At 40.5% G+C, this 14082-nt stretch overlaps 2 protein-coding genes across 2 annotated transcripts in view; both read right to left on the reverse strand.

Moving 5' to 3' along the window:
- kdsr (3-ketodihydrosphingosine reductase) overlaps nt 1-5276 on the reverse strand; it is a 50780-nt gene extending 45504 nt beyond the window's left edge. The window contains exon 1 of the mRNA XM_059945123.1: nt 4950-5276. Within this exon, the coding sequence (XP_059801106.1) occupies nt 4950-5117 (168 nt within the window). The 5' untranslated portion in view covers nt 5118-5276. The remainder of the gene's footprint in view (nt 1-4949) is intronic.
- Nucleotides 5277-8560: 3284 nt separating this feature from the next.
- Nucleotides 8561-14082, reverse strand: part of vps4b (vacuolar protein sorting 4 homolog B) — a 31398-nt gene continuing 25876 nt past the window's right edge. Inside the window, exons 10-11 of the mRNA XM_059945122.1 lie at nt 13928-14068; nt 8561-11577 (exon numbers count right to left, since the gene is read on the reverse strand). Coding sequence (XP_059801105.1) covers nt 11476-11577; nt 13928-14068 — 243 coding nt within the window. The 3' untranslated portion in view covers nt 8561-11475. The remainder of the gene's footprint in view (nt 11578-13927; nt 14069-14082) is intronic.

Consider the following 14082-nt stretch of genomic DNA (forward strand, 5'->3'; position numbering starts at 1 on the left):
TGGACAATATCAGAGCTAAATGAGGGAAGACTCGAAGCTGCGGAGATGAGATGAAGGAAGGAAGGACAGAGTAACAAATGAAGAAGTGTTGTGAAAAGTCAGAATAAGAGCTGATACCATGAAGCAGGAAATGGCAGCTAGAATTTCTGAGACGTACTGAGGAAAGAGAAGCTCGAACATCTTGCGGTGATGGGAAAAACTGAGGGATGAAAAAGTCACGGTCAACAGCACATGACATTCATGAATTACATCAAAGGATGGACAGGCTGAAGTTTTGAAGAGGTTATCAGAACTTCTCAGATTAAAGACAGATGGAAGACCATGATTGACAGACAGGCATACTTTATTGATCCCGAGGAAAATTGGGTTTCGTTACAGCTGCACCAACCAAGAATAGTGTAGAAATTTAGCAACACAAAACCATAAATAATTAAATAAGTTAATAAGAAGCTAATCATGCCAAGCCATACAGCATGCACATAATGATGATGATTCCTATATCTGCATGGCCTCTCCTTGGATTTTCAAGTTCCAGTTATCTCTCTATAATTGGATGTTTTTCGTATTTGCACAGTTTGTCTTGTTTTGCGCATTGCTTATTTGTAAGTTTTTGTTTGTGTGCAGTTTTTCATTGATTCTATTGTATTTTTTGTTCTACTGTGAATGCCTGCAAGAAAATTAATCTCAGGGTGATACAGTTGGCCCTCCTTATCCGCGGGTTCCGCATGCATGGATTCAACCAACCGTGGATTGGGAAAACCCGGAAGTTCTCTCTCCAGCACTTATTGTTTGAGCATGTACAGATTTCTTCTTTAATGTAGGTATTATAAGTAATCTAGAGATGATTTAAAGTACAGGCAGTCCCCGGGTTACGAATGAGTTCCGTTCCTGAGTTCGTCTTTAAGTGTTATTTAGCATCAGTTAGTCAAATGTTTGTCTTAGTATATAGTACATATTTTACCTTTCTATGCATATAAAACACTTAAGAAATGTATGTATTTCAATAATTAAACCATTGCATTGCTAAGTAGTAATTGTAGCTTTCATCAGGGCAGGGCCTTTCACGTGTTCCATTATTCTCACTTTATCCTTTAAAATTATTCTAGTCGTTGACCGACTGTGGCCAAACGCTTTTCCAATGACTGATGACATTTCACCTTTTTCCGTTCGCTTTATTATTTCCACTTTATTTTCAATCGTGATCGTTTTCCGTCAACGGAACAGAAACACTGCGGATTCAGCAGCAGTCACGGACGGCGGGTCCGGAGCTCCCCTGGGTCCTAAAGTCCAGGTTAAACAAGACAGGTTAAATAAGGGACTTGAGCATCTGCGTTTTTTAGTATCTGCAGGGGGGCCCGGAACCAATTCCCTGCAGATAAGGAGGGCCGACTGTATATGATGATGTATATGTACTTGGATAATAAATTTACTTTGAACTTTGATTGTCAGCGCTGATCTGGTCTATTTTTCTGCTGACTGACTCGATGATAAGCACGTAGTTGAGAGCAATGACAGCCAAAAGGTGAAGTAGTACAAGTTCCCACCCTGCCAATAAAAGATTTTAGCTAAAACTCTCTGGACTTCAAATAATGACAGCAGCTCTGAAATAAAGAAAAACAAAGCTGAAGTAAAGAGAAATAGGTCAGTACTATCGGCACAGATAGAAAGGAAAGAGGAGTTGGAAGGAAACCGAAGATACAGTGAAATAGAGCACGAAAATGAACTCACCCACTGCAGCACAGAGAAGCATGGATGATCAGCGAGAGATGGTGAAGGACAGGGAGAAATTTTCTCTATAAGGAGCATGATCTGGCAGCCAGTTATTGGATTCACAAGTAAAGTTTGTGTTGGGTGAACTGCAAATGACACATTTCACAGTGTGTCGCAATGTACATGTTATAGATAAATCTGAATCTGAAAGTTTGGGATTATTCTTTGGCCGCCAGTGTAGACTGTACTAAAGATTATGTTAAAAAAAATACTTGACTACAAATAAAAACATCTTTGTGTCCTTGAACTTCAGGAGTCAACCATAACATATGTACAATTTAGTCTGCAGACAAGTCCTGAAACGTGGCACTGGCAACAAGAAGCAAACAACTCAGCACCTCACTAAAGGAGGATGAGTTAAATCTTCTAATTTAGAGTTAAATCCTCTAATAAAAGGTCAGGACAGACCTTTTGGCCCACAATGTTGTGTCCAACCAAATAAATTGGTAATTAAATGACCAACTAAACTAATCCCTTATGCCTGCACAAAGTCCATATCCTTGTATTATCCTCCCATTCAGGTGTCTATCTAAACATTCCTTAAAAGTCCCTAACTTATCTGCCCCAACCACCAGCCCAGGCAGTGCATTCCAGGCATCCACCACTTCGACTAAAAAAAAATTCTTGTCTCTTACATCTCCTTTAAAATTACCCCCTCTTACCTTCAATGCATGTTCTCTGGTATCAGACATTTTGACCCTGGGAAAAAGATACTAGCTGTCTACCCATGTCTCACATAATCTTATAAACCTCCATCAGATCTTCCCTCTGCCTCCACCACTCAAGGAAAAACAACCAAAGTTTATCCAGGCACTCATTATAGCACATGCTCCCGCATACCAGGTAGCACCCTAGTAAACCTCTTCCACACCCCCTCCAAAGACTCGACATCCTTTCTATAATGGGGCGACCGGAACAGTATTCAATACTCTAGATGCAACCTAACTGGAGTTTTATAAAGCTGCAACATAACTTTGAGACTTTTGAACTCAATGCCTCAACTAATAAATGCAAGCCTTCTTCACCACCCTATCAACCTGTCTCACCATTTTCATTGAGCTATGAACCTGGACTCTAAGACCCCTCTGGTCAACAGCACTGTCAAGGATCTTGCCTTGAGTTGACCAATAAAAAGCTGCAACAACTAGTGGATAAAAGGAACGAAGACTACATTGGCCATTGAGAATTAAAGATGCCACTCTCCAAGCAGAATATTTAATGATACAAATGAAGCTGCCAAGCTGAGAAGGGAGGAGTGCATCTTGCCAGCCGTCAAGATTTGAATTTTCTTTTTAAACTGGCAACATGACTGGGGGAACACTCAACTTTCAAGAGCCAAATGGTGAGAAACGTCAAAGGAGGAATGAAAAAGATTTTTTCTTCCTGAAGTCACATGCCAGGTTAAGTCTGAAAGCCAAAACTGCTGATTCACAGGCCAGGTGAAGGCCAACGGGAAGAAGCTTTCAGTATGAAGACCACAGGAGGTGCCAAAAGAGGAGGGAAAAGGTTGGGGTGAACATAATTGGAAATAAATTCAAGAGAAAAATATTTAGTGGTAAATTACAAAACAAACAAGATTTGACAGCATCATATTGGGAAAAGAGACCTTCCATTTGTCACGATTCTGATCAGGTGCCAAGTTCAAGTTTGAGGAGAGGAGTATGTTTGCAAATGGGTAGCCATTCCATATACTGGGGGAACAATAACAAGCCCTGCCAGCTTTCCCAAGAAAAATGGATTTTTAAAAAACCTAGGAAGGGCTCCCTGGTGTGCACACAGAAAGAATGACAATTGGAAACGGGAATTGCAAACAGATGGCAGAACTGTCTCCCAAGGAGTGCAGGTAGTGCTAGTACAATCGCAAAGATGATGCAACTCAAAATGAGACTGGGAGTGCGAACACACATTCTGCAATGTAACACTGAATATTCAAGTTATGACAGAGGGACAAAACCCCCCCCATAGAAGTTTCTTCCCTTTGGATAAGCTTTTTTTTGGGGGGGGGGGAATCCTGGTCTTGCACCTGGCATGTGTTGATATAATATCGGTACACGTGACACACCAAATAACTTCAAGATTCTGCTACCTTCCAACAGATCATGGCTGAACTATAACCTAAATCTACATTCACTCTTATCCCAAGTCTCTTAATGGTTGTGTTTTAGTTCCCAAAGATGTCTCCAAACCAGCTAAGAATTTTCAGTATTTACTGTTCTTATTTTACTGTTTTAACAAATGTCCAGCATCTGGGATAAAAAATAAACTAAACCAGAGAGCAGTTTCAAATTCCTAATACCACCGTGCATGTTCAAATATTTTGCAACCTCTTCCAAAAAACCAAGTTTTTAAATTTTAATTACATACAATCCAATTCTAGGCTTCACAAACAACAATCACTTCTAAAAATGAGGAATACCAATCACTCCTTATAAACTGACCCTATTTATCTTGGTAATTAAAACAAAGATCTCGTCAGGCCTTTGCATTCCTGTCATCTATGCAGAAGATATTACTGTATATTCAAAATTGTGCCAGTAAGTCCATGCACAGCTGGTAATCATTAACTGACACTCTCTGAGGCATGTCGAACAATAACAGCAGCTATGTACTTCAGTTCCGATCTAAAACAGAAGATTAAAAAAAACAAATGCTGACGGCAAACTTGGGCTCCAACAAGGCAAAGCCGTACCTGAAAGGTGCAAACTTTGTAGATTGAAATCTGCATATTGTGGGCTCTTTGCTGAACTTGGCCTTGTGTGTAAAGGCCCAACTAACCTCCAAAACAGGGGCAAGGAAAATCATGTGCACAGAAGCATACATTAAAAAAAAACTCCCTCTTCTTCACAGCCACGATCAGTACATACTATAACCTGGGATAGACTAATGGGAAATAGGGTCGGCCTTTGGAATCAACATTAAGTCACTGGTCACATAGTATGCAGTTTTAAAACCTTAATAAATTGGATGCAACAATTAAATGACTTGTGGCGCAAAACAAAAAGGTTTCATAACCAATCTAATAGAGTTTCCTGAAGCATCAAAACACTACCAGCTGAGGGGCTCATTACTCAGTGTCCCAGCACAGTTCACCTCTCCGGGGAAGCGTTCAGCGGAGCCCCCGGCGCCCGTGTGGCTGTCCACAGCAGCCGCCCTCGACCCCCGGCTGGCTGCTCACTCACCACAACGTGCGAGCCGCTCAGTTTCAGCGGCTTGGGGCTGATCAGCGGCGACACCATGTACAGCAGCAGGACGAAAGCGACGATAAAGGCCCCGACCACCAGCAGCATGACGAGCCTCCAGCCCGATACCTCGCTCCACAGGGCGGACCCCTCCTCCAGGAAGAACATTTATAACGCACGGCGAGCCGCCTTCTCTCGGCGACGGAAGACCAAAGGCCGGCGATCCGAAAGGAAAATAACACAAACCGACGTCGCAGCCCCGGTGCGACCAATCAAAGAGTCGAACTGTCTGTCTGCGACTCGGGGCGACTCGACATGCGCAACGACAGAGCCGAGGCGGAAAGGAACGGGCGCAGCCGAGCCGCTGGTTGCAGAGGGAACCCGTCCTGCTAACGTGACGGTACACCTGTGTCCCCAGAGGACAGGTATCGTGAAAAAAATCCAGAGAAAAGGATTCAGTGCAGTTTTTTTTTAAAAAATGGAAAGGTTCTTATATCAATACACTAAACATGTGGAAAATATCAGAGGAAAAGTACTTAATCGATACTGTAAAAAAAAGTCCTCGACAAGGTAAGAAAGTCAAGTCGAACTGGCGTGTACAGAAAATAAGAAACAAGAGAAGGCCAGTTAATAAAGATCTAGTCATTCATTCAACCATCACTTCAATTTACTCACGTTCTCTCTCCCGCAAGAGGGCATAGTTTTAAGGTGCTTGGAAGTAGGAACGGAGATGTCAGGGGTAAGTAGTTTAAGGTAGGGACAGGCTCGGCACAGCTTTGTGGGCCGAAGGGCCTGTATTGTGCAGTCAGTTTTCTATGTTTTCTACCAGTGGATGGCATCCGCCCCCCTCCCCCACAATAATTTAAACTTCTGTGAATCTCCTTGGATTTCCAGCACGCTTTGAAGTTTCTCCTCATTTACATCCGAAGTGGCATTTTAAAACTATGACCTCCCCCCACCACACACACCCCCCACCATTGGTCAGGGTCCACCATGGGTGCTAGCTGTCTACACAAGCCAGGGCAATACGATATGAAGGAGCGAGCTGTTGCCCGCGTAGTAGGTTTCCCCTCTCCACGACTCTAGTGAATCTAAAGGAACAGCGGAGATGGATACAGTTTGGTACCAGCAGCGTCGCCAGAGCTGCCACTCGGCTTTGAACTGCCTCAGGGACTCCGGCTCTGGATTTCCCCCCGGGATTTGCTCCCGAAGCCTTCCCCACAAGTGGGTATAGCTACAAGGCAGCGGAGGTTTGAGATCAGTTTTTCTTCTATATGAGCTGCCAGCCATGGCTGACGAGACCCATTTAAGGGACCACCTTTGCCCATTCTCCTCTCAATAGAAACGGTTCTGCCAGGCTTAGTGGCTGAACCCCACGTGAAGGCAAGGAGCTGTACTTGGGTGTCAAAGGCTACTTGAAATGCACGCCATTGGGAGCATTTAATAAGTCGTGGGCGTTTATCGCCACTCCCCCCCCCCCCCGTTATGATAATGTTAAGGAGCCGCATCTCCACAAGGGAGAAAATATTTTTACCACTCACTCTGTCAATCTCCCTCAGAATCCTTATTTTCAATAAGATCGCCAGACCTTCCTCTCTGACACAATCAGTACAGACTCAAACTGCTGAAAATTTCTCTTCAACCCAGAAGTGCAGAGCACCTTCTCTCCGTTACTTCCTGCACCAGTACACCATTTCCTAAATATATCAATACCTGTACCCATTACTCTGTGTGATCTCACCAGTATCCTGTCAGGTTGTATCAAAACTTCTCTGGTTTTCTGCTACATACCTTTTGCAATAAAGACAGACATTCCACTGATCTTCCTAATTCACATACTTTGTGATTGACTGGAGTTAAGTGAGTTGTTCAATGTGAGAAGTTTAGCCAGGCAATGGAGGAAGGTGTAAGGACCAACAAGGGGAACCTCAAACCATAACCAACTGGACTGCTTAGTTTCATGGCACCAAAAGGGAAGCAATTGCATCAGGTCTTGGCCAATTTTCTCCCTCCCTAATTCATTGCAAGAGACAGTTCATGGATGAATTGCAGTTTAAAATAGTCTGGTGCAGAATGGGATACCTGTCAAGTGAGCAACTTTGTCCTTGATGTTAGGTATCTTGAATGTTATTAGAACTGCTGTGTTATCGCAGTGCTGTCCTGTGGCTTGTAGTGCATGGACGTGCCTTGGACAGTAAGTCATTCCATTCCCTAAGTTAATGCAGTTCATTGAGGACTACTGGAATATTTATACTGTAGTAGGATAAATCATAATGGTGATATCACCAATTGCTGCTAGTTTCAATGCCTTGTTGAAGATGATTATTGCCTGAAATATATGCGCCGCCTTTGTGCTCTAGTCTGTAGATGCGCAGTGATGGCTTTGTCATCTAAAATTTTGTGAATGGAATTGAATGCTGTACTTCTGACTTCATGGTGCAAGTCAGGTGTGCGATAAGTAAGAACTACTTAATGGTACTATCAAATGCATATTTCAATACTTTGTCGATGCTTGAAAGGAGGTATTAGACCCAGTGTAGACCAGACACATTCCATAGCACTGTAGATACCAATATTGTATCCCCCATGTAGATGTAGACCACAGGCATTCCACATCATTGTAGGTACCAGTACTGTAGCCCCATGTGGACCAGCCACATTCCACATCATTGGAGATACCAGTACTGTAGCCATACTAAGTACTTTCTCCAAAGGTGCAGCTTATTCTCAATTTTATTTACTTAGAAATAGAGTAGGGCAACAGGTCCATCAAACCCAAAAAGCCCACATTACACAATTACACCCATGTGATCTATTAGCCTACTAACTTGTATGTCTTTGGAATATGGGAGGAAACCCACATGGCCATGGGGAAAATGTACAAACCCTTACAGATAGCAGTGAAATTGAACCCAGGTCGTTGCCGTTGTAATAGCATTATGCTAACTGCAACAATACTGGCCAAATGGATTCTCAGAGTAGATTGGTATTTTTCAGCATGAGATTACAGATTGGGAAGGGAAATCTTGCACTGCATGTGTTTCAGGATTCTGGTCACTCTTTTATTTGCTGTTTTTGAGCTGTTTGATTGAGGCAATCAATGCAGACTGGGGCGCTTCGGCGAAGAATAGCCCTGAACGCTTTGGCTAGCTGCGTGGCGCTGAACTGAACTAAAATGAATACTACTGGACTCTTACTTTGATGTTTGATATTCTATATGTTGTTTGCTCGCTTTTTGCTGTTTGCGAAAATTGTTCTTTTTTTGTGTGTTGGGTGTTCGATGTCTTCTTGAACAAATTCCATGGTGTTTGTTTTGTGGCTTCCTGCAGGACGATGACTCTCAGAACTGTATCCATACTTAGATAATGAATGTACTTTGAAACTTGAAGCAGTTTTACTGTTGCCAGTGGCCGTGCCCAATGGATGCCCAGTGCTGATATGCTAGATGTCTTCATCTGATTCTTGTAAGCTTACAAGTTATAAAAACGATGATTGAACTTGTTCTTCATGCAAAAGATAGATTTGATTTTACACAAGAAAACAAAATATAAAGGTTACTAATATTGTTTTAATGTAATATTTCATTACATAGAGTATATAATCTCACAGCACACACCAATGAGATGTATTTAGCAGAAGACCATAGATGTAAACTCATATGTGAATATATGTTTACGGTCTTCTGCTGCTGCAGTACATCCACTTTACCCACAGAGCTGCCACTCATTATTTTTGTTTTTCACACCATTCTCTGTAAACTCTGTGCCAGTTTAAATGTCTGCATACAAGATGTGTTCATCTGGGATTGCCTGATTAACAGCCTTCTGTTATTAAGCTCTGGGCATACCAATTGGTAGGTTAACAGGTCACTGTAAATTAACCTGTGATTAGGCTAGGATTAAATTGGGGGATAGCCGGGTGGTGTGCCACAAAGGGCCGATTCCATGCTCAATTTATGTATCTCAATAAATAAATAAACAAACTTCCTCTCCCGTTCCCACATTGTCCCATCCATCCTTGGCCTTCTCACTGCAAGGATGAGGCAGAACACAATTCATATTTTGGTTGGGTAATTGTCAACCAAAGGTATGAATGAGGAATTTTACAATTTCAAGCAACGTTTGGTGCTTGTGTTCCCCTTTGTCCCTCCTTCCAATTCACCTTCAGTCCTCCCGTTTTTGTTCCCTTTTGTCCATGAGGTTCTTTGGAAGTCAAGAATGAAGCATAAAACTTGTTGCTTATAGTTGTTTATTAAGCATTACAAGAACAAAACAAAGAGAAAGAAGATGAAGCAAGAGGGGGAGAGAGAGTGAAGGAAGATGACCCTATTGGAAGGGAAAAGAACAGAAGGTTAAAGAACAATCCAATGTTGTGTGCTCTTCTTACACCAGTTTGCTGCATCCCATTGAATTTTCATAGACAATCCATTTGCTTCAATTAACCAATAACCATTCAAGCAATGTGATACCCACAACTTCAACAACTGAAAAACACTGAACAATTACAAGTATGCTGGTAATTATAAAAAATTATAAACAGGAATAAGAAAGTTAATCTACAAGCATAATAACAATTATACAGTCCAATCCGGATGTTTTCCATAATCACCATTCATTTTCATCCTTCTCCCTTTCAAGTTATGCCACAGTAGTGTGTGTAGTATGAGGCTATTCCAGAGTTCAATTCTGGAGCTTATACATTCTTCCCGTGGAATGTGTGTGTTTTCTCCTGCTCAAAGGGTCATTTCAGCACTGTATTTCTAAATAAAATACAAAACAAGTTCTACCCACCTACATGTCAACCATATCTTTTCCTGTCTGCCCTTTCAGCTCTCCCTTAATAGTTCCCATAATCTCCTTCCCTATTTTTCAGATTCCAGCATTTGTAACCTTTATATACCTGCTGATCACCCTTCCCTCATTCTACCTGGCTCCATGTACATTTTTTCTAATCTGCTTCCACCTATTGCCTACTCAGGAATACCACCGCAGTCAGATGTAGACCAAATCTTCATTGGTGTTTCAGTCAACAATTTTGTTTTACCAGCCAGGGTTGTAAGCTGTGAATCTCCAAACCTGGAGAAGCAGTGGACCGCTCTTCGCCTGGCCTTTACCCTTTGCTGTTTGCATGGTTGGCCCTACCAAGAGCGAAAGCATAAAGCCAATTCCACCCATCAGAGCTCTTCAGGTCATTGAGGCATACAAGCCTCCAAATGTGGTCCTCTTGGAAGCCTCTCTTCTTCATATTCACAACTTTCCCTCTCCATTCTTAGTCCTCTTTCTATAGGCCATTCAACTCATCAAGTCTGCAACTGCCATTCCATCATGGCTGATTTATTATCCCTCTCAAACCCATTCTCCTGCCTTCTCCCATATCCTCTCCACTCCCAAGAGATGCTGCTTGATTCCCATTTCCTCCAGAGGTTTGTTCTTGCTCAAACGCTGATTGTCTTCACTTACAACTGTGCAAACTTTCCTTCCACGTGCTTGGATCTGGAGGGAATCAGCATACTTCAATCTATCCAACTGCATTCCAGCTCTTGCATCTATCCACCAGGTATGCTGAAAGCACCTTGCATGCAGACATTTCATCTGGTGACTCATCTATGCTCAGGCTGCAGCCCAAGAAAATAAAAACTGCTGAGGTACAGCAGAAGTGCCTCAAAAGTGAGATGCATAATAGAAGGCTGTTAATCATGAAATCCTAGGTGAACACATCTTGTGTGCAGTCAGCTAACAACATGGCCTCAGAACTTCTATTTGGCAACCTGAAGAAAATAATTAATTGCTATACCCAACTCTGACAATTTAAGTGCACAGCATTAAGTAGATACATATTTTATTTACAAATAAACAGAAATTAAACTCACACAGGATTTAAGATTCCATGACTTTTAAGCATTTACATTATTTAAAAAAATCTATGAGGGGATTTGCTCATCTCATACATATTTCCGAGAATACAAATAACTAGATGCATGTAGCCCAAATTTCTCCAGTACAAAGCTTAAGGTTTATATTTTATGCATATCATTAGTAGAAAATCTTAGAGCGTACTTGAAGTACGATGAGAAGGTCCCAGCCCCAAGGGCTGTACAATTATCACAGTCCATGTGCAATAATCAGTTTAAATGCACTATTCACTATTTGGAATGTATCACTAACAAGCAAGATTATTTTACAATCCATAGCAAGCCCAGCAAATTGGTATGCACACGGTGCATTTGAAAATACTCAGATGTTTTTGTCATATATAAATATCATGTTATACCCTTAATGAAATCTGCACTGTCCTCAAACTTTTTCTGTATGCTATGAGATATAGATTCATAATAGGCACATGCAGACATTCAGATAATAAGTAGGCTTAGATCCAATTTTATACAAAGTCCCATGGCCTGAAACACAAGAAACAAGATTAATATCAAAAAAGTAAAATAATGTTTACTAGTATATGTAATTGATTGAAGTGAATAGAAAAAAGAGGTACAAGAAAATAAATGCAGTGCAAATCATGTTCCTATGATTTAGCCTTCCTGACCAAAGTCTTCTGTGAATTTTTTCAATTTCTTCAGATCTTCATCGTTAACTGTTGGTTTTATGTTCGCTAATGACTGCAGCATGTCAGGCTGTGGAAAAACAAGGAGCAAAAATGACAAGGTGTAAGAACTTTAAATAATCCCAACCAAACAAGACTTCCGTCATGTTGCAGTTTATAGTAAAAGGAGATATTTTACTTGCCACCCTTACCCTCTAAGCTTTTGGAATTCATCATAGCTCTTTTTAAAACCTTTGTATCTACAAACTGTTTTCACTGTTACAATACAAATTTTATAAAAAAAATCATAACCAAATATTCTGTTTCATTAGTGAACAAACTTAGTTTACACATTTATATAAATAAGACATAGGAGCAGAATTAGGTCATTCAGCCCATCAAGTTTGCAATCAATAAATGTTAACTCATCTAACACCAAAGATAAATCCTCTTGCGCTGGATTTAAAATGGTTATTAAAAAATGTATTATAAATGTTACTCCCATATAACTATATTGTTTTAACATTGACTGTCTTGTGGAGACAGGCTTCTACCCTTTAATTTTCCTTTAATATCCCAGGCCAATGTGGATAAATGATGTGGAATATAAAAAAACTGCAAAATGACTAACAAATTCAGAAATGTGAGTATGGGAGCGGAAATTTGCAACAAATAACTAGTTGAGAGAGCAAAACTATAATAGAATCACAAATCACTGGAAGCCAAAAGGCAAGAACAATACCATTAAAACTACGAAGTCTTAGTAGTAAAGTACTTGGATTTTACCCTATTTAGAGTAGTGCATTTCTTTCTATAGCACCCATATCAGAAAGAATGTGCTGATATTAGAGGAGATGCACCAAAGATTTACCATAATGCTAGGACTAAACTAGACTCAGTTTGAACTGTGGACAGATTGCAGAGATTGGGTTTCAGTACACATGATTAACATGATTCCAAACACATGGATATGGAGAGGATATACCCTATGGTGGGAGAATTCCACTGGTGATAGATTCTTGATTGCTCAGGACATGAAGGGATATGGGGAGAAGGCAGGAGATTGAGGCTGAGAGGAAAATTGGACCAGCCATGGTGAAATGGTGGAGCAGACTTGATGGGCTAAATTAAATACTATTCCTATATCTTAGAGTCTTATGATTAACCCTCAATCTTCTTGAGCATTTAAGATTAAATTTGTTGGATAGAATGTAGAGTTGAGGGTACGGTGGTTGGTAGGGGAAAGGAAGAAACCCTATTTTCAAATCTACAGAGGTAAGCTGTTCCTGAGTGAGACAAAACACTTTTTTCACCATGATGTTGAATTCCTCCACCTCAAAACAGAGCTGTTATGGCTAAGCCTATTGTAAGTTCCAAAAGATAGATCAAGATTAAAATAGTACGGATTACAGATGCAAGGCAAATGTTTGGTGTTCTGTGATGTACAGATCTAAGAACCCAGGCATTGCCCAAGATTGCAGTTAAAACTGGTATAAAACTTAAGGGCACATAATATAGGTTCAAGTAAAGAAAAATCTTAGTAAAAAAAACCAGGGAGAGATAAATTGAGATCTCAAATCTGAAGTCACTGGAAAAAATATTGGCTAAGTAGAAAAGGAAAGTGATTTTTCTTAAAACAGTAAAATAGTGCTAGTAGATACTGTCTTCCATAAACATTCACTTTGCACTTTATGGCAACCTGTCAATCTTGAGGCCATACCATTCAAAGACTTGCGCTAATTTTATTTTGTGACTCCGTGTGACGGATTGCAAGTATGTGCTGTATATGACGACATGTACTGTGTTTTGCACCCTGGCTCCAGTGGAACAATGTTTCATTTAGCTGTATACATGTCTGTGGTTGAATGACAATAAACTTGAATTTGAATAAAAGACCTTTGGTATTGGACTTTCGCCCTTCTGATCTCGAAAATTAAACATTTAGATTTGCACATCTATGAAAGACTACATCGAAATACCCGGAGCATAGATGGGTGCCAACCTACGATTTGGCTTTTCACACCTCAGTAGTCTCACAATTAATTGGAGTTTGAATGGAGATAATGGAACTTTTTGCACTTTATTGAGGTATGAGATTACTTTCATTAGGAAATGATGTTTGGCACCATGAAATACATGACAAAACATAGGCATTTACATAATGCACCTTGTTACAGCTCATATTATCTTACAGAAGTAATTTAAATAAATTGATGCTGAATCAGTTAATATTTTGACTAGATCAGGTTTCACATTTAGTAAATGATAGTCAATTTACCTGGTATTGATGACTCAGCTGCCTCGGTATTTATAACTTAAAACTAATGTAAGGTTTCAACAAATTCCCTTTGGTTAGACATACAGGGTGACTTTTAGCAAGAGATTCGTTGACCAATAATTAAAGACTTTTAAAAATATCTGGAAAAATTAAAACAACTTGCCATGGAGACAACAGGCTCCAGAAGCTTATCACCTGGAACATCTATCCAGGTCATCTCCAAAGCATTGGGATCACCCGGTGAGCATGGAGTTAGGAGGTCATCTACAATCACAGATGGATCCGAATTTGAAGGACCTCTGACCTAAAAATTAGAAC

This window comes from Hypanus sabinus, chromosome 20 (genome assembly GCF_030144855.1).
Source record: "Hypanus sabinus isolate sHypSab1 chromosome 20, sHypSab1.hap1, whole genome shotgun sequence".
Taxonomy (NCBI): domain Eukaryota; kingdom Metazoa; phylum Chordata; class Chondrichthyes; order Myliobatiformes; family Dasyatidae; genus Hypanus; species Hypanus sabinus.